We start from the raw sequence: 26,516 nt of genomic DNA, 5'->3' as shown, positions 1-26,516 counted from the left end.
CAGAGAGAGAGAAAAGAATGAAAAGGTTAATAAATAATACGATCGACCACTGAGACCAATCCGGGAACTGGAAAAGATGTTCAAGAAACACAAGAAGTTTGTTCAGAGGACAATTATCACAAAACTCAGGAATTTTTAACCTACATGATCAAAATACAAACACAAACAACATTCAATGTATTTAGATTTATTGCCTTCACTACAGTGTATGTCAAGTCAAAAACTCTTAGTTTTGGATAGTGTGGGTTAGGATTAGTACCGCTGTAAAGTTCTTCCTGCTATCCATGGCTCTGTCAGAGAGATTTACCCTCAATCCCTGTCCTGCTGACAATGCCTTACCAGACAGCAAATAAGAGGAAATCTCCAACATTGACAGATTAAACACCCAATAGCCTTTCACTACTGTACTAAAACGATTTTATTTTGGTCTGTGTTTCTCTTCAAGAGTTCCCCTCATTTCCGGTCTAGTAAAAAGTTGTCAGTAGAACAGGAAGTGAGGGGAAATCTCTTAAAGGGTAGATTCAGACATGTACACACGAGTAGAAATTCGGCCGGGAAATTTCGTCCGGAGACCGATCTGCCGATTTTCGGCTTGTTAGTATGATGCTTCCGACAACCGACTACTACTTTTCGGCCGAAAAAATCCTGGTGTGCAGGCTATATAATTTTTGTCGACCGTCAAAACAAGGTCCAATTTTCGTCTTATTAGTACAGATTTCGATGGGGAAAAATCTTATGAGCAAGACTAGGCATGCTCAGAGATGAAAGAACACAAAGAAAGCAATCCAACACATGACATCACTTCTGAAGTAGAATTTTGTCGTGCGGGAAAATTCGTGTGCAGTCTAGAGCACATTCCAACCAACAGACACCACTCTGGACAAAAGAGGGACGACCGGTCGGCGGAAATTCGTTGCGTGTGTACGAGGCTTAAATCTCCCTTTACCTCTGAAGTCCAATCTGTGTTTGGATCGCACTGCAGAGGCTACTGGCGTGTGGTGAGGAAGTGATGGGATACCTTCTCACTGCCTGCTTTAACCCCATTTTTGCCAACAAATGAGCCGCAATGCACACGGTTGAGGGGTGTTTGCAATGTTTCCCTATTGAATGTGTAGCGTTTGATGAGCTTGCCGTCCGCCAACTGCTGCATGTTGTGTCAACTTTGCTGTGGGTGCAAAGCAAAGCAAACATCCCCATCTGCTGCCTATTGTAGCTTAAGGGGTAAAGGGGGGGGGGGTAAAATGCATTTTAACCACACATTTTTTACGCCCCCCTAACCACAATGTTCTAAACAAGGCCTAATGGAGCCTCCGATAGCAGTAAATCCTGATAGGAGTTCCAAACTACAAAGAAAAAAGTTTTTAGCTGGTCATACACTTTTTCCTTATTGATTTCATGAGTGATAATGAGAGGGAATTGGAGAAAGCTAGTAAACAGCAAGCACTGCTCGTAGACTCCCCGGTAAAATATTTATTTTCTTCCTATGCAGTCCTGTTCACCTATTCTCTCTTTGTATAACTGTATATAAGTGCTGGGAGTCCTAGTGATGTCCCTTTAAGGGGTGGGTCCATGATGTCCTGTACCTAAAAGAATCCCTCAGTATTTCGGGTTCAATGATGTAGGTAATCATTTACCTCGAAGACTGAGGGCGTTTAGTGGGGAAAAGAAACTGCTCCAAGCCGGGCTTTAAAGTGCAACTCCATGTAAACATTTTGGGTTTTTGATATATTATTGGATAAGGGTTAGATCATCTGCCAAGTTTTTGCCATCTATTTATCAAGTTGGGATAATTCCCATTTCAGCCCCAGGAATAAGCTACCACAGATGGCCAAAAAACAATACAGATTTTCTGCTGTCCAAACTAGAAAATTGTCAAGGAGTTCACAAACTTTTACATACAGTGGGGAAAATAATTATTTGATCCCCTGCAGATTTTGTACGTTTGCCCACTTACAAAGAAATTAAGGGTCTATAATTTTTTTATCATGGGTGTATTTTAAATGATAGAGACAGAATATAAACCAAAAATCCCCCAAAAAAATCTTGATACAAATGTTATCAATTGAGTTTCAGTTCAGTGAATAAAAATAGGATTTTTGTACTCACCGTAAAATCTATTTCTCTGAGTTAATTGACAGACACAGCTCCATATTGTTTACCATAGGGTTATGCTGCCCTCTACAGGAGTAGGACTAGGCAGACAACACAAAAGCTTGGCTATGCCCGGTGGGGCGTCCTCAGCTGGCATAATCCCCCTCTCTGCTTAGAGATACTCAGTTCTGTAACAAGCAGCCAAAGAAGGCAACCGCAGATGCCAAAACATCCACTTTGTAAAACCTGTGAAAAAGTACGCACCGACGACCAATGGCCGCTGTGCACACCTACGTCACTGACGTCTGATGACGGAAGGCCCAAGAAGCACTAAGTGCCCCAAAAGAATGTACCGTCACACGGAAAGGGGGGAACCCGACCCTGAAGCGAATAAGCCTGGGTCACTGTCTGTCTGAACCATCTGGAAATGGTAGCAGAGGAAGCCCCTTGTTCGGCCCGTCCGTAAGCACAAAGAACGAGTCTGACCTCCGCAAGGACTCAATGGCTGCCAAATAGACCCAAATAGCTCGAACAACATCCAGTTTGCAAGTCAAACTCCCTGGGATGAGCCGGCCTGGGACACAAGGATGGCAACACAAAGTTCTCATTCAAATGGAAATCGGAGACAACCTTCGGGAGGAACGACAGCCGTGGTCACCGGACCACCTTATCCCTGTGAACCATCAAGTAGGAGGAATGACAAGACAAAGCCGCAGACTGCGACACCCCTTCGAGTAGAGGTGAAAGCCACAAAAAAAAAAAACCCACCTTCGTGACAGCGTAAGTAAAGGGATTTGCCGTATGTCTTCAAATGGAGGTTTTTGAAGAACCGACAGAACCAGGTTTAAATCCTACTGTGACAGAGTAGAACGTACAGGCCGAGTTAAATGACAAACCCCTTGAAGGTATATACACACCAATGAATGTGAAGCCAAAGGTCTTTAAATAAAAAAAAAAAAAAGCCAAAGCAGACACTTGGCCTTTCACGGTGCTCAAGCCAGTTTCTGATCAAACAGCCCGTTGAAGAAAGACCAGAACCTGAGCCACCGAAAAGGAATGAGGATGGACTCTTCGAACCTCACACCAGAAAACAAGATGTAGATTTCCTCACCTTTAATATGGTTGGAGTCACCGAACCAGACAAGCCCCTGTCCTTTCAGCACCTGACTCTCAACAGCCAGGCCATCAAAGCCAGCGACCTTAAAACAGGATGGAAGATAAGCCCTTCAGAAAATAGATTGTCCCTGAGACGAAGCCTCCAGGGGAAGTCGGTGACTAGTCGCACCAGGTCGGCGTACCAAGACCAGCGAGGCCAGTCCTGAGCCACCAGAATGACCCGAATCCCTTCGGCCACGATCCTGCGTAGAAGTCGCGGAAGAAGCTGGAGCGAAGGAAAGGCGTAAATCAGATGGTACCGGAGCCAGAGCGTCCGTGGCAGCTGCCAAAGAATCTGGCGATCTAACCATGAACCTCTGCATTTTTCTGTTGAGCCGAGACACAAACCGATCCACCTCAGGGGTGCCCCACCGCAGACAAATCCGATGAACACTTCCAGATGAAGGGACCATTCCCCCAGGTGAAACGCCTGATGACTGAGGTAATCCGCCTGCCAATTTTCCGGGCCGGAAATGTGCACATCGGATAGGGCGAGAATGCCAGACACCTCCAGGGCCGCTAACACACTCTTCACGCCGCGCTGGTGATCAACATAAGCCACTGTCATGGCACTGTCTGACTGAATCCGCACCGGGAGCCCCCAGGACTGCTCCGTCCAATGATCCAGGCAAAGTCTGATCGCTCGAAGTTCCAAAACATTGATGGGCAATCTGGACTTTTCCAGCGTCCAACAGCCCTGGGTTTAGGCCAGCCCCAGGACCCCTCCCCACCCGGACAGGCTGGAATGTGTCATGACCACTGTCCAGTACAAGGGGAGAAAAGACTTATCCTGTAGCAAGGTCGGGGAGTACAGCCACCAGACCAGAGAACACTTTGTCGCCCTCAGAAAAATCACCTTGTCCAGCGAATTGGGACACTTGTCCCAGTTGACCAGACTCTACTTTTGAAGGAGTCTCATGTAGAATTGTGTCAAAGGAACTGCCTCGAAGGTGGACACCATCAGGCCCAACACTTTCATGCACGCCCGAAGGACGACCATGTGTGGGCTAGCAACAATTACATCAAAAAATGCAACTTCTGCAATTTTGCCAGAGGAAAATACACTCCGGCTAGAGCTGAATCTAGAGACAGCCCCAGATAATCCACTCTGCTGGTAGCAAACTTCCAAAAATTAAGAAGGCACCCGATCTCCCGCAAAGTCTAGAGAGTAATTTCCACATCGGCTGTCAGAGCCAATGGAGACTCTGCTTGCAAGAGGAGGTCATCCATGTACCCCAGCACAGCAATGCCCCGCTGATGCAGAAACGCTAAGATCTGGGCCAACACTTTCGCGAATAACCGAGGAGCAGAGGCTAGACCGAAGGGTAATGCCACAAACTGATAGTGCTCCTTTCATTCAGCGAATCCTTTCATTCAGTGAATCGGAGGAAACACTGATGCCGGGTTAAAATTGGAATGTGCAGGTAGGCATCTTTGACATATAAAGAAGCCAGGGAACCCCCATGATGCACAAAATGCCACCACCATCCTAAAGGATTCTATCCTGAATTATTGCACCCACATAAAACAGTTCAGGGCCAGAGGTCCAGAATTGGACGATCTTGCTCTCCTTCCCGGGAACCATGACAGGGTATGAACAAAACCCCCGAAAATGTTCTGACACTGGAACCAAGATGATCACGCCCTGGGACAACAAGGCCTGCCCTGCCCACAACAGAGCTTGCAGCTGATCCGGGGGCAGGTGCACAGTGGAGAGAAGGAAAGGAATTCCATCTTGAAACCGGATACAATCACCTTGTGGACCTACTGGTTGCTGACCCGGGAGGTCCATGGCCCCAGGACCAACGAACGAACCAAGACCACTAGACACCTCCCAAAGAGGCTTTGAGGGGCTTGGAACCTTTTTCTGAAGTCCCTGAGGGCTGAAAAGGAAGTTTCACGCCACCGTTGAGGCACCTTTCCCTTCCCAGACCATGGAAAGAAGGTACTTTTACCCAGACTCCTAATGATGTCATCCAGGGTAGCCCTGAACAGGCAATTCAGTCAGGGCCTTCTTGGAGGTTTGATCCGCAGACCAACACTTCAGCCATAAAATACGCCTAAGCACCACTGCCTGAGACAGATAGCTTAGAGACTCAAGGAAACTGCATCCAAAAGATGTATTGCAGCAAACTGCACACTCTTGACCAACCGATCCGCCAGTTCGCCAAAGGCTGGGGCCAACTGGCCACCCCCAATGGCCAGAAGCAAAAGCGTTGCCCACACCGTCAGTGTCTGAGACACCAGAGCGGAGGCCAAAAACAGGCTGCAATAAGGCACCAGCCTTAGTAAACCTGTAACGAGCCTTAGAGATCCTGCCCACCTGTCAGTGGGATTCCTAAAAGCCGGGGATTCTACCATCAGAAACATGGTTGCCTTGGTCAACCCGGAAATAGGGAAACCCACCGCAGGTGGGACCATCCACTTCTTCAGAAACGACTCCTCAAAGGGATACTGGACAGCAAAGCATCTTGGGACCAACAAGGGTCGTATTAGATGCACCCAGCACCTATAGATACATTTGTCAAAACAAGCTACATAAGAGAACACCATAACTGCACGGAACTGCATGTGAGTGACAAACAGAACAGATATGTCCGCAGTTGTATCCTCCAACATAATCAGTGCATCTACCAGCCCCTTTTTGTGCAGCGCAGCAGCCATGGAGAATCATCCTCACTGTCTGACAGGTCATGGAAATGTGGAATCTGTAGTCCCATCCACAACGACCAAAACATATGCAGTAACTGATGAAACAGGAGAGGGTGGGGGCGCATTTGCTAAGCCAACGCCCAAAGCCATCCTTACCCCTTAAAGGGGGTCAGCGTCTCAAGCCCCCACTGGGTGCGCGTACTGAGGCCCGCAAAAGGGGGGGGCCACCCACAGGCTTCCAAGGAGGCCTGTAGAGGAGGCCGCAAATGGACCACCCTAAGTTCTGGCCGTGGGAGCATGATCTGCGGGGAACCCGCGACCAGCCCCGGGAGCAGAGGGGAGACAGATGTCCCGAAGTACAATGGCGGCTACAGCCGCCGCAACTGGAGTTGCCCCATCCAAGGTCCTCAGATCCGTGGATACTGGGTCACCGGCTCCCCAGGCCCACCAGCTGTCCCATGGGGACCCACCCCATAGTAAGCCCACTGGCAACAGGGGGACAGCATTCCCGCAGGTACCAAGGCCCGGGGCACCCACAGCATGGGCACCCCCCCCTATGAGCACGGGCAGGCAAGCAAGCTCAATGCCACCCAGGGAGGGGGAAGGGGGGAAGAGAACCCCGGGGGGACCGACCACCCCAGGGAGTATCCGCGCCCCACACCGCATCCAGGGAAGGAGAGGAGGGAGCCCTTACTTACCGATCAAGCAAAGCATGCAGATAACACTCCCAAGACAGGAACCTCTTTGCCACCGAAGTGTGGGAGCTCTCGGCCTGAAGGAAAGCTGCGACTCAGGCCGAGACCCGGTCATATGCGACCTTGTGAGATGTTTAACTCGCGGGCTAGCCCCTATCCAGTAGGGCTATGTCGCAGCCGACCGAGCGCGAAGCTATGGTCTGTGCATGTTTGCTTGCCAGGCTGGGGGGACATCTAGAACTTCAATAGTCCAGCCCCTCGCTCAGCCCGGCAGTTGCTAGAAGATCTCCACAGGAAAAAAACAGGAAGAAATCCAAAAACAAACAGCAAATAATAGACAAAAATGCCAGGACCTAGGGCCCGGCAGGTCCTACCCCTGAACTAGGCAAACAAAAACTGAATATCTCAAAGCAGAGTGAGGGATTATGCCTGCTGAGGAGGGCCCACGTGGTGTAGCCAAGCTTTTATGTCATCTGCCTAGTCCTACTCCTGTAGAGGGCAGCATAACCTTATGGTTACGAAAATGGAACTGTGTCTGTCAATGAACAGAAGAGAAATAATTATTTGATCCCCAAGCAGAACATGGCTTAGTACTTGGTGGAGAAACCCTTGTTGGCAAGCACAGAGGTAAGACATTACTTGCAGTTGATTACCAGGTTTACCGCATCAGAGGAGGGATTTAGGTCCACTCTTCTCTACAGATCTTCTCTAAACCCTTAAAGTTTCTTGGCTGTCTCTTGGCAACTCAAAGTTTCAGCTCCGTCCCGCCTCTTCTTGAGAAGGGGGATCTTGTAGGCGCTGCAGGATTTCAATCCATGGTGGTGTATTGTGTTACCAAGGTTTGTTTTGCTGTCTGTGGTCCGAACTGCCTTGAGATTATTCACAAGCTCCTCCTGTGTAGTTTTGGGCTGATCCCTCACTTTTGTCATGATCATCCTTACCCCATGAGGTGAAATCCTGCATGGAGCTCCGTACCGAGGGCGACTAATGGTTATTTTGTATTTCTTTCATTTGTGAATAATCTCTCCAACAGTTGTCTCCTTCCCACCAAGATTCTTGCTGATGGTTTTGTAGCCCATTCCAGCCTTGTGCAGGTCTACAATCTTGTACCTGATGTCCTTGGACTGCTCTTTGGTCTTGCCTATGATGGTGAAGTTTGAATGGAAGAAAGATTCTATGGACAGGTGTCTTTTATGCACATAATAAGTTGTCGTTAGGAGCACCTTCTTAAATTGACAGGAATAATCTGTGTACCACATGAGCACATACTGTAGCCAGTCTGTTGGTGCCAGAATTATTGTTGGTTGGTAGGGAATCACATACTTATTTTACCCACTGAACTGCAACTTATAACATTTGTATCAGGTGCTTTTTTCAGGATTTTTGGTTGATATTCGGTCTCCATCATTTAAAATACACCTATGATAAAAATGATAGACTCTCCATTTCTTTGTAAGTGGGCAAACTTCAAAAATCTGCAGGGGCATGGGCGTCCGCAGGTAGGGGCAAGGGGGGAAAATGCCCCCCCCCCCCCCCTGGAATCTCAAGTTCCCTTTCAAATGATTGTTAAGGCGGAGTTCCACCCAAAAATGGAACTTCCACTTTAGGTAGTCCTAACCACCTGACATGCCACATTTGGCATGTCATTTTTTTTGGGGGGGGGGGGGGGGCGGGTACCTAGTTTTGACAAGTACCCGCTGCCACTTCCGCTCGGAGCGCCGCAGCGCTCCCTTAGCAGAAGTTCTCCTTTCCCCCTCCCTCCCTGCAATCTTCTGGGACATGTCAGAGGTCCCAGAAGTTTGCTGGCCAATCAAGACACGCAGCGCAACTCGCGCTTGCGCAGTGCGTACCCGGCCGCAAACTGTCACAGCCGGGTGCCCACACCAGTGATGCCGCGCCGCCGAGACCAGAGGGAGAGGATCGAGGCTTCGGGCGGCCGCATCGCTGGACCCTGGGACAGGTGAGTGTGTGTTTATTAAAAGTCAGCAGCTACACTTTTTGTAGCTGCTGACTTTTAATAAACACAGAAAAGGCTGGAACTCCGCTTTAAGCCACTTTATACCATCCTCTCTGGTCTGTTTATTAATCCTGTGTGCCCCGGTGTCCGTGTTTTAAAAAAAGAAGCTGCTCTTTACCAGTTTTCAGAGGGTCAAGTGCCACTCACGTGACCCATCAGCTCTCTCCTCTCCCTGTCTGACAGCTGCCTGCAGCAGGCGGGGCCGAGGATTCCTCACTGATGTCAGTCGGGAGGGGAGGAGGGGAGAGGAGGAGAGAGGCGGCAGGTCACGTGAGCGGCGAGTGGCGTTCTGAAAACTTGTAAAGAATGGCTTATTTTTATAAAACACAGACACAGGGGCACACAGGATGACGGAGGCACGTAAATTGACCACAGTGTCAGGGCTCAGCCACCATGGTATACCATGATCGGTTTACAGAGGGGAGGACATAGCCAGGCAGGATCAGCCAAGTATTTAAGGTGATAGAAGGGGCCAAATTATACAGCAAAGTACTGTGTAACATGCTTTAAGGGAACAGGATCATTTTTTTTTTAGGTTAACAAATGCTTTAAAAATAAATGCTGCTGTTTACTCTTTAAAAATAAATGCTCAAAATAAGTATAATGACATTGTTGAAAAAGGACAGAGCATGGGTGAGCTTAAAATGTTGCCCCCCCCTTGAAAAAAGTTCTGCGGATGCCCATGTGCAGGGGATCAAATAATTATTTTCCCCGCTGTATTCCACTTGCCCAGTTCAAGCTTAGCTTCTCTGACAGAGTTCCTGGAAGAGTAGGCTCTGTTCTCGATTTGAAAGTATAAAATTCCACTTGACTGAATCAATCCGCCCAGTACTGCAGCAGCAATAAAAATAATTTAACTAGTAAAGTGGGGACTGTTTGTACCTTTGTCTGTATTCTAGTTCATTGCCCCTATAAGGTGACACAAAACAGGAAAAGAAAATAAATCTCCTCTATGGGGGACACCAAAAAGCAGCAAAAAAAAAACAAAACAAAAAACAGTTCCCACCCTTCTGCATTCTATCCAAAACATACAACAAAGTGTAGACTGGTGGTGGACATTAATGGATAGTTCTTAAAGCTGCGCACCAGGATAAGCAAATATTGTCTAAACACCTTCATTTGTATTCAGTATTCGAATGTGAAACTTTGCCTCTGTGCAGGAGCTTCCTGTAACAAAGACCAATCTCTGCTGCTCACTCTTCTTGTGCAGGGTGACTAGTCTTGTATCCGCCCCCTTCTTTTGTGCTCCTCCTGCCTGCTGGGCCCCTCCCACAGTTCTGCTCTCTGCACAGGCTATGTACAGCACAGTGCCAATATCACTGCTAAATTTACATGGCAATATCTGGGTTTGTAAAACACAAAATGGATGTATATCCTGTGTGGCTATTAAGGAATATATTTATGGAAGGTTTTTGTTTCTGGAGTTCAGCGTTAAGGCATGCATGTAAAGTGTGAATAGAAGGGTGATATTATAGAATGACATTGTGTCCCTGGGTTTAAGCTTCATGAATACAGAACAATGAATACTTACTAAATCCTATAAATTGACGTCAAAACTTTTCTAAAAACCAAATCCAATTTCTGAGTACAACTGGCAATCCTGCAAGTATAATTTTCCATTGTGATTGAAAGAGCATTTGGGCCGGTATTTCTTTGTTAAATACTGGAAGTTAAATCAATAAAAATAAAAAATAAGCAGCTTTGGGATCAGCCACTCAGCTGCCTTTCATAACAGACAATGATTACACTGATGACCAGTGTCTGCAATCATGGCTGAACCTCAGAGTAATTTGGACTGTCTCTGTTATGCAATCCTGGTCTGAAATCTTTTTTCTTAAAGACGTGGCAATCAGAATCTATTGTTTCAAGTACAGATGCCACTATATTTCTAAAGGGTCACAACTATCACTGAGGGGGATTCCCCTCACTTTGGGAAGTTTGCACTCACTTCCTGTTGTGTCTCTGATACAGGAAGTTGAGGTAAATCTCGTTAATGGGCCACAGTCAGTATATATATATATATATAAAAAAAAAGACGACTGGATTCTTACCATTTCTTACCCTATCCAAAGCAACAAAAATGGCTATACAAGTGTTGTAGTGGGGCCATTTCACTGGAAGCTGTGTCACTCTTGACAAAGTGGCTTGGACATGATATGTGTAGCGCATATGATCTTATATGAGTAAGTACAGGTATCCATACAGTGTCACTCCTGATTTGATACTCCTGGTTTGATATTCGGGACCGTGATAACTGTTTCACAGTGCATGTGAGTGTGATAATTAAATTACAGAGTTAGAACCAGAGGATGGGTTTATCAGACAAAATCTTTGCTTATCAGGAAACTAGGAGAATATATGGAATCTCCATAGACAATATCTCGTCTTACGCCAAAATACACCAGTACAGGAAGAATAACAGAATTAAGGTTTCATTTTCAGCTGCAGACATGACCATAGGAAGCGGACTGATTGCTACAGGACGCATATAATGTTGTTGCTAGCATACTTACTATACATTAGTCCCTAAGATGCTTCAGTTAAAAGGATTCTGCAATAAATGTACATAAAAACAACAATCTGTCAAATAACTGTTGAGTAGTATCTTACTTTTACACTGTAGTCCTTGCTTCATCAACCCCCATAGGAGAGATCCACAGTGGTCACAGAACGTTGGAACTTTGTAATTGTGATCGCGGAACTTGTGTGGTAAATTGATCCCAAATCTTTGTTCAAAGATCTGATGATAACAAAAAAAAAAAAAGACGACGTAAGGAATATGAAGGTGAAAAACTCTAGATGCAGATAGGGCTTTAGCTGTCATTTGCTTTAAACTGGGCCCTAACCACTTTAAGACCAAGCCTTTTTCTGACATTTGTTTACAAGTAGAAATCAGTTTTTTATGCTAGAAAACTACTTAGAACTAGAATATACATATATATATATATATATATATATATATATATATATATATATATATATATATAAATATAAATATTATATATAATATATATATTAATATAAATATATATATATATAAAAATAAATAAATATACGGTATATAAAACTATATAGAAAACTACTTAGAACTAGAATATATATATATATATATATATAAATATTATATATAATATATATTATTAATATATATATATATATATATATATATATATATATATATACAGTGGGTACGGAAAGTATTCAGACCCCCTTAAATTTTTCACTCTTTGTTCTATTGCAGCCATTTGCTAAAATCATTTAAGTTCATTCTTCTTCCTCATGAATGTACACATAGCACCCCATACTGACAGAAAAACACAGAATTGTTGACATTGTTGCAGCTTTATTAAAAAAGAAAAACTGAAATATCATATGGTCCTAAGTATTCAGACCCTTTGCTGTGACACTCATATATTTAACTCAGGTGCTTTCCATTTCTTCTGATCATCCTTGAGATGGTTCTACACCTTCATTTGAGTCCAGCTGTGTTTGATTATACTGATTGGACTTGATTAGGAAAGCCACACACCTGTCTATATAAGACCTTCCAGATCACAATGCATGTCAGAGCAAATGAGAATCATGAGGTCAAAGGAACTGCCTGAAGAGCTCAGAGACAGAATTGTGGCAAGGCACGGATCTGGCCAAGGTTACAAAAAGATTTCTGCTGCACTTAAGGTTCTTAAGAGCACAGTGGCCTCCATAATCCTCAAATGGAAGACGTTTGGGACAACCAGAACCCTTCCTAGAGCTGGCCGTCCGGCCAAACTGAGCTATCGGGGGAGAAGAGCCTTGGTGAGAGAGGTAAAGAAGAACCCAAAGATCACTGTGGCTGAGCTCCAGAGATGCAGTCAGGAGATGGGAGAAAGTTGTAGAAAGTCAACCATCACTGCAGCCCTCCACCAGTCGGGGCTTTATGGCAGAGTGGCCTGACGGAAGCCTCTCCTCAGTGTAAGACACATGAAAGCCCGCATGGAGTTTGCTAAAAAACACCTGAAGGACTCCAAGATGGTGAGAAATAAGATTCTCTGGTCTGATGAGACCAAAATAGAACTTTTTGGCCTTAATTCTAAGCGGTATGTGTGGAGAAAACCAGGCACTGCTCATCACCTGTCCAATACAGTCCCAACAGTGAAGCATGGTGGTGGCAGCATCATGCTGTGGGGGTGTTTTTCAGCTGCAGGGACAGGACGACTGGTTGCAATCGAGGGAAAGATGAATGCGGCCAAGTACAGGGATATCCTGGACAAAAACCTTCTCCAGAGTGCTCTGGACCTCAGACTGGGCCGAAGGTTTACCTTCCAACAAGACAATGACCCTAAGCACACAGCTAAAATAATGAAGGAGTGGCTTCACAACAACTCTGTGACTGTTCTTGAATGGCCCAGCCAGAGCCCTGACTTAAACCCAATTGAGCATCTCTGGAGAGACCTAAAAATGGCTGTCCACCAACGCTTACCATCCAACCTGACAGAACTGGAGAGGATCTGCAAGGAGGAATGGCAGAGGATCCCCAAATCCAGGTGTGAAAGACTTGATGCATCTTTCCCAAAAAGACTCCTGGCTGTATTAGATCAAAAGGGGGCTTCTACTAAATACTGAGCAAAGGGTCTGAATACTTAGGACCATGTGATATTTCAGTTTTTCTTTTTTAATAAATCTGCAACAATGTCAACAATTCTGTGTTTTTCTGTCAGTATGGGGTGCTATGTGTACATTCATGAGGAAGAAGAATGAACTTAAATGATTTTAGCAAATGGCTGCAATATAACAAAGAGTGAAAAATTTAAGGGGGTTTGAATACTTTCCGTACCCACTGTATATATGTGTGTTTTTTAGCAGAGACCCTAGAGAATAAAATGGAAATTGCTGCAATATTTAATGTCACACTGTATTTGCGCAGGGGTCTTTCAAACGCAATTTAAAAAAAATAAATAAATACACTTTAATGATTTAAAAAAAAAAATTAAAAATTTTAATTGCACACGCTCGTGGAATGGCGAAAAACTACGCTACTTTAAAATCTCCAAAGTTTACCTGTTTTTAGTTACAGAGGAGGTCTTGCACTAGAATTATTTCTCTCCCTCTAACAATCGCAGCAATACCTAACATATGTGGCATGAACACTGTTTATTTATGCGGGCGCAACTTACATATGCATTCGCTTCTGTGCATCAGCTCAAAAGGAATGGGGCGCTTTACTTTTTTTTTTCCCTCATTTATTTTACTTTTTCTTTTCACGCTGTCACTTTAATTTGTTATTTTTTTTTTTCATCACTTTTAAAACATCCCTTTTAATATAAACAAGCATGACAGGTCCTCCCTATTGAGAGATCTGGGGTCAAAAAGACCTTTTGGGTAAAACTCTGCTTTAAGAAGAAATAAAAAAAATCTCTTTAAGCCTGAGAGGTGGAAGAGACGTCCAACGTCGCTACGGCCCTACAACGACATAGAGCCGAGTGGGGGCTAACTTGCCCTCACTCGGCTTCCTGCCCAGGCATAAGAGGGATTGGATCGCTTCTGGGCTTACCGATGGCTCTGGTAAGCTCGGAGATGACCAGGAAGCAGCTGGAGAGGGGGGCACCTCTCACACTGCCTATAAAAGTGATCTGCTGCTGGGACGACTTTTATATGAATGCCTGACTGAAAAAAAAAAAAAAAGATACCGGGTGTTATGGCCGCTAGCTAGCTGCTGCCATAACACCACTTTTTAACGTCAAAGTAATGATAGACATTTCAGTCAGGCAGTCGGCAAATGGTTTTAAAGCAGAAGTTTGGCTAAAAAAATAAAATAAAATTGCTATATGTTTTAGTCATATCACTTACCTGTAATGAGGTATGTCTCAACTTGTGCTAGCAGCTGGATCCTGGAGAAATCTTCCCTGCAAGGATGCCCTGTACTCTTCCTGTCTCTGAACCTCTAGCACTGCAATGGTAACAGCTGCGGGTCTTCAGGCAGAACACCACAGATGGTCCATTCACAGATAGATGGAGGGAAAGGAAGAGCAGGACATGTCCTCATTGGACCAGCTTTACTGCTGTTCAGTTTGAAGACCCAAAGTGGTTGACCATTGCAATGCTGGAAGTTCAGAGACAGGAAGAAGACGGGGCATCCCTACAGTGAAGATTTCTCCAGGATCCAGTTGCTTGCACAATATGGGACATTACCCAGGGCAGGTAAGTGATGTGACTAAAGATGTGTATTTCTTTTTTTTTTCCTAAACATCAGCTTTAAGCACACAAGAATACAAAGAAGCCCTGTTTCTAAAAACTCACAGTGCCCCCCCCCCCCTCTCTGCGCACTGCAGGACAATGCTGGTAAGACTCCACAATGTGCTGATATTTTACGAATCCAGGGTGCAAAGTGGATCTGCTGATGTTCTGCAGTTTGTCCTCCGCATAATGCTGCAGAGAACACTCATGGATAGGATGACACCACTGTCACCTGACCTTAAACTGGTCATACAACATAATTTCTCCTCCTAGCACACCATTCTTTAGCCAAATAGTATATAATGGAACTGCAGAACGAAAAAAAAAAAAATATATGAATCATAAAAAAATATATAATATTAATTCTAAAATCATAATTATATACAATCCTAATAACAGGTAGGTGAAGCAATTACCTTGCCCCTTCAGTGAGCACATGAGCTGCAGAAGAAAGAGCTAAATTACTAAGCACTATGAAGAGTATCTAACTATAGGTACAGGGGGGGAATTTTAGTTTAAAATATAATTCGGATACTGACAGACAGGATGTGGTTGTGGAGAATGAGACGTAGAAACCAGAATAGGCCGAAAAGTAAAAAAATAAAGAAAAAGAAGCGTTGTACGTCACCTTTTTTTCCACTTTAGCTGTGTTATTCATACATGTACAGGCCGTCACTATCAGCTGGTGGCAGCGCTTGTGAACCACACACGTACAGACTAGAAAAGAATACAAAAACAGGCATTTAAAACATTTCTACTCATTAACCACTACTTTTTAAAGGTCTGTTATACACTGTAAAAAACATTACAAATCAACACATTTCTTAAAAAAAAAAAAAAGAAGAATCCCATTTGTCAGAAGTTCAGAGATGTCATGTGTACAAACTTCCTGGGTTACCTCAAGGGGTCTATAGGTATATACAGTGGGTACGGAAAGTATTCAGACCCCCTTAAATTTTTCACTCTTTGTTATATTGCAGCCATTTGCTAAAATCATTTAAGTTCATTCTTCTTCCTCATGAATGTACACATAGCACCCCATACTGACAGAAAAACACAGAATTGTTGACATTGTTGCAGATTTATTAAAAAAGAAAAACTGAAATATCACATGGTCCTAAGTATTCAGACCCTTTGCTCAGTATTTAGTAGAAGCCCCCTTTTGATCTAATACAGCCAGGAGTCTTTTTGGGAAAGATGCAACAAGTCTTTCACACCTGGATTTGGGGATCCTCTGCCATTCCTCCTTGCAGATCCTCTCCAGTTCTGTCAGGTTGGATGGTAAACGTTGGTGGACAGCCATTTTTAGGTCTCTCCAGAGATGCTCAATTGGGTTTAAGTCAGGGCTCTGGCTGGGCCATTCAAGAACAGTCACGGAGTTGTTGTGAAGCCACTCCTTCGTTATTTTAGCTGTGTGCTTAGGGTCATTGTCTTGTTGGAAGGTAAACCTTCGGCCCAGTCTGAGGTCCAGAGCACTCTGGAGAAGGTTTTTGTCCAGGATATCCCTGTACTTGGCCGCATTCATCTTTCCCTCGATTGCAACCAGTCTTCCTGTCCCTGCAGCTGAAAAACACCCCCACAGCATGATGCTGCCACCACCATGCTTCACTGTTGGGACTGTATTGGACAGGTGATGAGCAGTGCCTGGTTTTCTCCACACATACCGTTTAGAATTAAGGCCAAAAAGTTCTATTTTGGTCTCATCAGACCAGAGAATCTTATTTCTCACCATCTTGGAGTCCTATAGGTGTTTTTTAGCAAACTCCATGCGAGCTTTCATGTGTCTTACACTGAGGAGAGGCTTCCGTCGGGCCACTCTGCCATAAAGCCCTGACTGGTGGAGGGCTGCAGTGATGGTTGACTTTCTACAACTTTCTCCCATCTCCTGACTGCATCTCTGGAGCTCAGCCACAGTGATCTTTGGGTTCTTCTTTACCTCTCTCACCAAGGCTCTTCTCCCCCGATAGCTCAGTTTGGCCGGACGGCCAGCTCTAGGAAGGGTTCTGGTCATCCCAAACGTCTTCCATTTGAGGATTATGGAGGCCACTGTGCTCTTAGGAACCTTAAGTGCAACAGAAATCTTTTTGTAACCTTGGTCAGATCTGTGCCTTGCCACAATTCTGTCTCTGAGCTCTTCAGGCAGTTCCTTTGACCTCATGATTCTCATTTGCTCTGACATGCATTGTGATCTGGAAGGTCGTATATAGACAGGTGTGTGGCTTTCCTAATCAAGTCCAATCAGTATAATCAAACACAGCTGGACTCAAATGAAGGTGTAGAACCATCTCAAGGATGATCAGAAGAAATGGAAAGCACCTGAGTTAAATATATGAGTGTCACAGCAAAGGGTCTGAATACTTAGGACCATGTGATATTTCAGTTTTTCTTTTTTAATAAATCTGCAACAATGTCAACAATTCTGTGTTTTTCTGTCAGTATGGGGTGCTATGTGTACATTCATGAGGAAGAAGAATGAACTTAAATGATTTTAGCAAATGGCTGCAATATAACAAAGAGTGAAAAATTTAAGGGGGTCTGAATACTTTCCGTACCCACTGTATATCTCCTATTTCTTATATTGGACCACAAGGCTGTTGATCCCTATGCTGCAGTAAAATATGAGGATTCAGTAGTGTAGCCAGGGCTGCTGTTAGAAATTGCAGGGCCCCGTACAGACTACCTGGCAGGGCCCCCCCAAGAAAATATTAAAGATGAGAGAGAGAGAAACAAAAGTTACAATTTACAAATAAACTCCTGAGCAGAGATAAGTGCTGGGAGGGGGGGGGGGGGCACACAAGGGAGGGGATTAGTGAGGGACGACTCTTTCTCAGCAGATAAAAGCTGATAGCAGGGAGAGGGACAGATCAGATTCAGGTGCTGGAGGAAGATTTCTGTATTTGTTGTCCATCACTAATCCCCCTCTCTGTGTGGCCCCCCTGTGTGCTAGGGCCCCCTACAAGAGGGCTGGTGGTCCCCCCCTATCAGCGGCCCTGAGTATAGCCCAACTGGGCCAGGCTAACACAATTTATAGCAACTTCAAACTAGAAAATACACTATTTTCAGCCCAAACAGGAAATTAGGAGCTAAACACATTTTTGACAGATCAATGGGTATTTTTTTTTGTACTTGAAGGATCTTTAAAGGGATTGTACATGGGAAAATGTGCATGTATTGTAGATAAGTACTGCGTATGTTTTTTTTTTCTGTTGCTTTGCTCTACAGATGCAAAGCACATGATCACTTTGGTTTTTTTTTTCCTGGAGTTAACATGTTTTGACAGATCTGCTTTAAAATGTTGAGAGCTACAGTATGGTACCCATCTCTTGGGTGCCTATTTTTTTTTTTAGCAGAGTGCGGACACAACAAACCTGGAAATTCATAAAATGCTGCAGTGTCCCACTGAGTGCTCTCTGCATTACCCTTCATCATTGGATGGAAGGGAGGGCTACATTACTTTGAAAGGTCAGATGACTAGGCTAGGAAACGTTAGGAAAGCAAATTGCAAATTGCTGTGCTCCAAAAATTTCCTTTTTTCCCCCCTTCTGTTTAAAGCAGCAGAATGTTCATGGTAAGGCCATAGATACCAACTGCTCTGGATTTGCCAAGGCAGTCCCACATCTTGACCCTCTTTCCCACCACAGCGGTGTCCAAGATGGGGCTGCAACTAACGATTATTTTGTCTGTCGACTAATCTAGCGATTATTTTTCTGATTAGTCGACTAATCTAACGATTATTTTTATTTTAGTTTTTTTGCTTAATTGAGTGTTCTTTTTTTGATTAGCTAATTAATCCTTTGAATAACTTTACAAAAAATGATACATACAACTTCTAACATAATATTTCAACTTTTGTTAAATTTTTTCCAAAAAATACTTCAATGTGGTTGAAGTTTTTACAGCATACAAAAATTAAGTGTCAAAAATAAAATGTAAAAAAGGAAAAATTTCTGCGCTAAAGATAAGTCCTCTCCTCACGCTGACCGCATGTGAGGAGAGCTGGTAAGCAACAATCCACACAGGGGACATCTACCTGATGATCAGTGCAGCCCCAACAGTGCAGCCCATCAGTGAAGGAGAAAAATGAATTCCTTATTTACAAAATGTTATAACAGAAACTAAGAAAAACCTTTTTTCAAACTTTTTGGTCTTTTTTTGTTTAGCAAAAAATTAAAAAGCACAGGCGGTGACTAAATACCTCCAAAAGAAAGCTCTGTCGGTCTAAAAGAAAAATGATAAAAATGTGTATGTTGAATGTGCAATTGTCGTTCAATGTGTGGCAGCGCTGAAAATTGGCCTGGGCAGGAAGGGGGTGAAAGTGCCAAGTGGTTAAGTGGTGGATGCGTGTGGATTCATTTTTTTGGGGAGAATAGGGAATATCATTTATTGTCCCTTTTAAGAAACAATGAAAAAGTAACCAAACAAACTAATCCCCCTGAAGCAGCTTTTCTCAGTTTTATTGCCCTCTGAGGACCCTTGCCATCAATCTTGGCCAGTACAGAGAGGTGCTGCAGCTATCCTCCAGCCTGTCCCTGCCTTCTCACAGCAGGGGTTGCAGCAAACACTGACACCGACATAGCTGAGTCAAAGAACAAAAAGAATGTGTTGGGCGCTTGTGCCGAGGGATGGGTCCCCAATTTGATGGAAGAGGGCAGTCTACATGGGTGGCCAGGACTTCTAGAGTTTGCGATGTTGCTGTGCTATCACAAAGGGCAGCTCTGACAGGCAGAAGCAGGGTCCCACTGGCGAACAGAAAAGGAAAAACAGGTGGCGCTGAGTGTAGCAATAAACTTCATTGGCATGACATTAATGCAGAATCACATGAGGAAAAACATCCACCGCCATGTGAGTCTGCATTAATGTCATGCCAATAAAGTTTATTGCTACACACTGTTTTTCCTTTTCTGTCCGACATAGCTGAGTGATTATCTTCATGTCTCAGTCTTTTTGGTGTTTCGTGTCTTTCCCGGTCTTTTCATGTCTTGTACAGGAGGGGGAGGAGGAGAACAGCCGGCACGAGCAGGGGGCGTGTGACGCGTCGACGCCTTTCACGCACGTCAACGTAGTCGACGTAATCGATTACGTTGACGCGTCGTTGCAGCACTACTCCAAGATCAAGGCATCAACCTAGTTTATTGCAGATGCCCAGTAACTCATAATGGCGTAATTGCAGGGATCAGGGCTTCAAGTGGGGCCTGGGTGGGACCAACCAAGAAAGTGGGCATAATTTGAGCACACCACCTGGAAAGTGGGCTGATAAAATGCAGACTATGGGCGTAGTTAAAGCATAACGTTACCCATAACCACTTAATGAAAAATAATGTTCTTTAGCAAGGAACATACATTACTCATTAATAATTATGCTACCAAAATTAGTGTGTGCTGTAAATTGCCAAGGAGCATTGCTCCTGCTCCTGTTTCAAAAGGGGCCAGCCTGAAGTGATCTAGCAGGACTTAATTTTCTGACTAAAGTTCCACTTTAATGCCTCGTTTCCACTGAGTGGTACGGTACGGTTTGGTTCAGTACGGTACGGTTCGGTGCGGTACACATTGCGTTTCCACTGCCAATAGTACCCTTTCATGATAGGCGTGGTGTAGCAGGAAAGCTGTGATAGAGAATTCTCTGTCAACCAATCAAAGTTCTGCAGAGTGTAGCTCCACCCAGTTGGTACAGTACTAATGTTCTTGGTACCCCAACGAAAGGGTACCAAAAAAGTGGTACGGTACGGTTCGGAATTAGGGTACCATTCATAATGGAAACAGCATAAATAGCGTACCATACCGAACCGAACAGTACCAGAAAGCTCAGTGGAAACGGGGCATTAGTGTCCTGGGATCTGGGACCATAAGGTTGGTAAGTATGGGAAAGGCTATACAACTACTCTCTAAATGTGACCCAAGACTGCCAACCCCCTGTAACATTACCTTTTTTTTTTTTTTTTTTGCACATCAAACAGATATAATAAAATGTTTTAATGGTATATTTAACAGATCAAATGGAAACTCATTGTTGAGGTTTACTTACTCTTTTGTCCTCCTCCCAATTGCACATGCTAGCCTTCCTTTATAGGGGTAAAAAGAAATACCCCATACAGACTCCTTACCCTTCTTCCAATTGGGTGCTTTAGTGGCCAATCTCCAGGCCCCATGGTTGCTATGTTGGGGCAGGTGGAGAGCCCTTAGCCCTGTATAAGCTCCAACCAGAGCAACTTGGAACTTACATGGGGCTCCTTCTCTACACTCCAGAGGGTAAAAAGGTGAACAAGTAGAAAGCAGCAGAAAGGAGGCAGTTAAAGAGACCCTTATTAGGGCAAAGTGACAGTATCTGTAAAAGGTGCCCCCCCCCCCCCTCTTCAGTGACTAAGAAACCTATAGACGTCTTCAGAATGTGGTAAGTAGTACTAGCCTCTCTCAGTAAAGGTTTCAATCTAAGCAACTATATAGTAACAATTATAAACCCAACCATACCTGTAAAATAAATCAGTGAAAGAATACCTACTTTCCTTCTGCCTGGAATGCCACCTAACTCCTGAGAAATCTTGTGCAGAAGTCCAAAGTGAATCTGCACTTCTGGGAGAGTTGACCTCCTAGGGGCCTTTCCACTCTCACTGGTTTCTCCATCTAAACTTCCAACCATGACAGCATATAACAGGGACTATGGATGAGCTTGGGTTTGGCTACTGGTTTGGACTAAACCCTTTTTCGACCAAGCCTGGATATAATTTGTCAGTGCAGGGCCAATAAACTGTTGATGGGGGATTCCCCACTCCCTGGCTGCATGTACACGCAGGGCAGAGATGCTGGGGACATCTTTAATCCAACATGGCCTTATTAGGTCAGTGATGTCGCAAGCATCCCAACCTTTTTTGTGTAAACCCAGCTGTGGGGCTGGGAATCCTTTGCTTACAACTCACTGGCCAGGAAACAAAATCTGCCTTTGGACCGAACCACGTTTATTCCAAACCCAGGTTTATCACTAGAGATGACAAACAGGTCAGCAGTAGAAACCTTTAAGAACTGCAGGGGACCCAAGAGATCAATACCAAAGTATTAATTCCCTTTAGACTCCAAGATTGGCAAAAAAGGGCAGCAGGAAAAGTATCGACTTATTTTATAGGTAAGGCTGCTTTAACCACTTAAGCCCCGGAGGATTTGGCTGCTCAAAGACCAGGCCCTATTTTGCAATTCGGCACTGCGTGACTTTAACGGACAATTGCGTGGACGTGCAACGCTGTACCCAAATGAAATTGACGTCCTTTTTCCCACAAACAGAGCTTTCTTTTGGTGGTATTTGATCACCTGTGCGATTTTTATTTTTTGCGCTATAAAAAAAGAGCGACAATTTTGAAAAAATAACAATATTTTTCACATTTTTTTATATGAAATTCCCCAAAAAAATGTAAAAATCAAAATTTTTTAACATTTTAGGCCAATTTATTTTCTGCTACATATTTTTGGTAAAAAAAAAAAAATCGCAATAAGCGTATTTTCATTGGCTTGCACAAAAGTTATTGCGTTTACTAACTATGGGAAAGATTTATGTCATTTTTATTGTTTTTTTTTTTAACTAGTAATGGTGGCGATCTACGATTCTTTTTGCGGGACTGCAACATTGCAGCAGACAGATCGGACCACTGACTGATATTTTAGACACTTTTGGGGGTACCAGTGACATTACTACAGTAATCAGTGCTATAAATATGCACTGTTACTGTAAAAATGACACTGGCAGAAAAGGGGGTCAACTTTATTGGTGATCAAGGGGTTAAGTGTGTCCCTAGGGGCGTGATTCTGTTAGGGGGTGTGGCTAGTGAAGTAATCACAGAGACATACGATCCTACATAGCAGGATCGCATAGCCTCTGTCATTACTTCAGGGAGAATGACAGACGGCTGTGTTTACATCAGCCGTCTGTCTTTCTCCTTCTCCTGAGGGAGATCGCGAGTGGCCGGCGAACATCGGAGTCGTCGGTCACACACGTGGGCTAGGCAGGGGACGAGCGAGGGCGGGAGCGCGCCCCCCTACAGGCTCGTGGGCGAGCGACGTACCCCTACGTCACTTTGCCTGTAGGGGGCTGACTGCTGCAGTATATAGTCGTGCGGCGGTCGGCAAGTGGTTAAGATCTTCCCTATAATGACAGGGTCACTTGAAGGTATTCAAATAATCATAAGTAAGTCATAATGAAGTATTCAGAGTGAAATATAAGTAAAGATGATCCAGGGAATATTCGATTGCTTCTTGGGAAGATCAGGAAGGAATTTTTTCCCCGCTGGAGAAAATTGGACCATGTTTTTTTTTTTGTGCCTTCCTCTGCATCAACTGTAGGTATAGGAGTGAGAGTGAGTGTGTGAGTGTGTGATGAACTAGATGATGGACTAACTATGTAACTACATATACACATTACACATTCCATGTGCCTGTAATCAGGAAATGCCCAAACTGTATTGCATGATCCCAGAAAGCTGGTGGGGGCCAATGAAATAAAAACAGATCGGGGCAAAAGGTACAATTAACCTACTGCTTTGCTCCCCGCTACACATTTATAATTAATAATAACATTAAACAGAAATAAGTTTTTTTTTTTATAAAGCATTAAACACATTATTCACATGAAGTTGATTTTCAAAGGTGTTTTAGTTAAAAATAAATTGGTTCTTTTTAACTGTATAGAGAAAGCAAGGAAACTGCAAGAAAGTTCTTTTATGTTCTCATATATACCCACCAGTGTGGTTTCCTGTTGGGACGACAGATCAGTCTGCAAAATCTGCTTTATAAATAGTAGCGGCAGCTTTACAATGACTTCAGTTGAATGCATGCGTTTTCATGATGCACACATTGAAAGTTTCCCCCTTGTTGAATTGATATGGTTTCTAATACTGTATTGAACAACTTGAAAAGGTTCAATGAGAAAAGTGTTTCTATGCCTCAGGATGTGTTGTCTAGCTTGCCTTCAGGAACAGGCTCCTTTATGGATGGTTTAATGATAAAGCAAATGATGCTGGGTGTGCAGTTCTCCATATTAACCAATCAAAAATCACCTTTCAATTCAGCTTCACAGAGAAAGCAAATTTGTGAATGAGTGACTTCTAATTTCACACTATGGCTATCTAATGCGGTACGGTACGGTTCAGCACGGTACGGTTCGGAACGGTACACCTTGCGTTTCCACTGCCAATAGTACCCTTTCAGGATAGGCGTGGTGTAGCAGGAAAGCTGTGATAGACAATTCTCTGTCAACCAAAGTTCTGAAGAGTGTAGCTCCACCCTGTCGGTACGGTACTAATGTGCTTGGTACCCCAATGAAAGGGTCCCAAAAAAGTGGTACGGTACGGTTCGGAATTAGGGTACCATTCACAATGGAAACGGCAAAAATAGCATACCGTACCGAACCGCTCAGTGGAAAAGAGCCCATGGTGGAAAGCCCTTGCTGAACACACTGAGGTGTCCTAAAGGTTTCTTCAGGGGTGCCTTGGCAAAATGCCTAAAATTGCCCCAAAATGGTATACAAGCTAAAAATTGCCCCAAAATGGTATAAAAGCCAGCAGATGGATGAAGGCTGCCTTTTAGTTACACAAAGCCCCAGGTTTTCATTGTGCACCATTACAACCTTCTAGGCGCTGGTGTCCTAACAACCAATGACCCTCCCCTGCCCCTCTCTGTCAGTGCTGGGGTCACATTAGCTGAGTGATGGAGATAAAGAAACATTGGGATACTAGTTTGTACCAGTGTATTGGATTTGGAAGAATGAATGGCTTCTAAGGTTGGTTGTCCTATTTGTGTGGATGTTGATGTATTATGTAAAATAATTTAAATAGTTTTTTTACATTTTAGAATGGGGTTCCTCGAGATTGTCCATAATTTTAAAGGGTGCATTGACTGGAAAAAGGTTGAGAAATCCTGTTCTAAGGGTCCAAACTTAGTACACAAAGAAAGGAGGGAGAGGGAGGTAGGAGTTTTCGGCATGGGGGAGGGGTGGGCAGATGGGTTGGGGGGGGAATGGGGACAGGGAATGGAAACTGGTTGTTGTTAAAACTATTATCTTTTGTATTTGAACAAATTTACGTTTTGAAATTAAATAAAATAAAATAAAAAATAAAAATATACGTGATCCTGCACTTCCGGGTATCGGGTGCGAGTGCGCACAGGTGGTGGTGATTTTACACATCGGGAGCTGATCAGCGGGTCTCACGGACCTGATGTCCGCTAGCACCTGCTGATCCTTCGATACACAAGCAGAACGGCATTCTGCCTATGTAAAGAAGGCAGATTGGTGTTCTGTCAGTAGAGAAGGCATGGATCCTGTGTTCCTGTAAAGCAGGGACACCATTCTATGCCTTCCCCTAGTAAAAGCACCTCCCCCACTACACAAACATTAGCTAGGCACAGTGTTGACCCTTTGATTGCCCCTGATGTTAACCCCTTGTAGCAGACTGTCATATTCTAACAATGCAGATTTACCCCCCTGGTTTCTGTGTGTGTGTGTGTGTGTGTGTGTGAACCTTTAAGACTGCTCCAGCAGAGGTCAGCCTCTCACAGGAAATAGAATAACAGGATTGTGTGAAATATAGTTCTGAACTGTGAGCAGACTGTTGTTTGGACTGCAGAAACTACAATCCCTTGATGCAACGGGGGGGAAAGGGAAGATCAGAGCAGAGAGACACTGGCCTGCTTCATGCATATCTCTCTCTTAGCTTCCAGCTTTCAAGGAGGACAGATCGGCCTGCAGGTGTGCTGAGACACAGACTGTGTTTGAGGCCTAGTGGATGAGGCTTCAGCAGCGCGGATGCTGGTGTTCGCACATCGGTGGATGTTACAGCGGAGTAACTGACCGAGTGGAAGGATGCCCAGAGAGGCCGTGAGTGTTGCTAAGCAGAGCGGGATCTGTTTGGAGAGCAGAACGGAGTTCCCAGTATTGGTGAGAGACATCCAGCATCTACATCTGCATATATCACATCTTTAGACTGAATCAGGGCAGAACTGTCGAACTATGAGTAGCAGGCCATAATAAGTTCTGAAATCAACACTGGACACTGCAGTTATATATAGTGCGAAGTGGGTGAACCAGGCCTTAAGCCCTTTTCCAGTACTAGGCTGTTTGCCTATTAAGAAGCATCAAAATCTGTTTCACATTCATCTTTGTGGATTACAATTGCTTACTACTTTGGGGGATTACAGCTACTAATCACTTATTTTGATTAAAATTACTTCCCTTGGATTGATTGAGGATTCCTTGCCGGTGAAGACTGTAAGGCCTCACTCTCCAGGAGACTCTTGCAAGTGAGTATAAAGGGGGCCCCTGTTAATACACAGAGTGCCACAGAGTGATATTTAGCAGTGTTGTTATACTGTTTATTTTACAGTTATTCTCTAAGTACAGTCAACCTTAATTTGTGGTCAAAATACAATTCTCTAGCATATATATGTATGGCCCTACTGTGTATGTATGTGAGTTAGGGACCTTAGATTGTAAGCTCCTTGAGGGCAGGGACTGATGTGAATGTACGATGTATATGTAAAGCGCTGCGTAAATTGACAGCGCTATACAAGTACCTGAAATAAATAAAAAATATATTTGTGGTTTGTATTCCAGATCCAGAGTGCTCAAGTTATGGGTTGAGGCAGAGGCGTAACTAGATTTCTCAGGGCCCCGGTGCAAGAAATCATGAAGGGTAATGGTGGGGAGGGGGCTGGGATCA

The 26,516-nt window shown here is 44.1% G+C and overlaps 1 protein-coding gene across 1 annotated transcript in view; it reads right to left on the bottom strand.

The window, feature by feature from the left end:
• The window catches only part of PRKCH (protein kinase C eta), a 327,473-nt gene that overhangs the window by 117,871 nt on the left and 183,086 nt on the right, over positions 1-26,516 (bottom strand). The window contains exons 5-6 of the mRNA XM_082242620.1: positions 15,452-15,540; positions 11,221-11,350 (exon numbers count right to left, since the gene is read on the bottom strand). Of these exons, the coding sequence (XP_082098746.1) occupies positions 11,221-11,350; positions 15,452-15,540 (219 nt within the window). The remainder of the gene's footprint in view (positions 1-11,220; positions 11,351-15,451; positions 15,541-26,516) is intronic.

Source organism: Pelophylax lessonae, assembly GCF_965119305.1.
Source record: "Pelophylax lessonae genome assembly, chromosome: 13".
In the NCBI taxonomy this organism is placed as follows: Eukaryota; Metazoa; Chordata; class Amphibia; order Anura; family Ranidae; genus Pelophylax; species Pelophylax lessonae.
The sequence above is the reverse complement of the archived record's forward strand: the minus strand, read 5'-3'. Positions and strand labels throughout refer to the sequence as shown.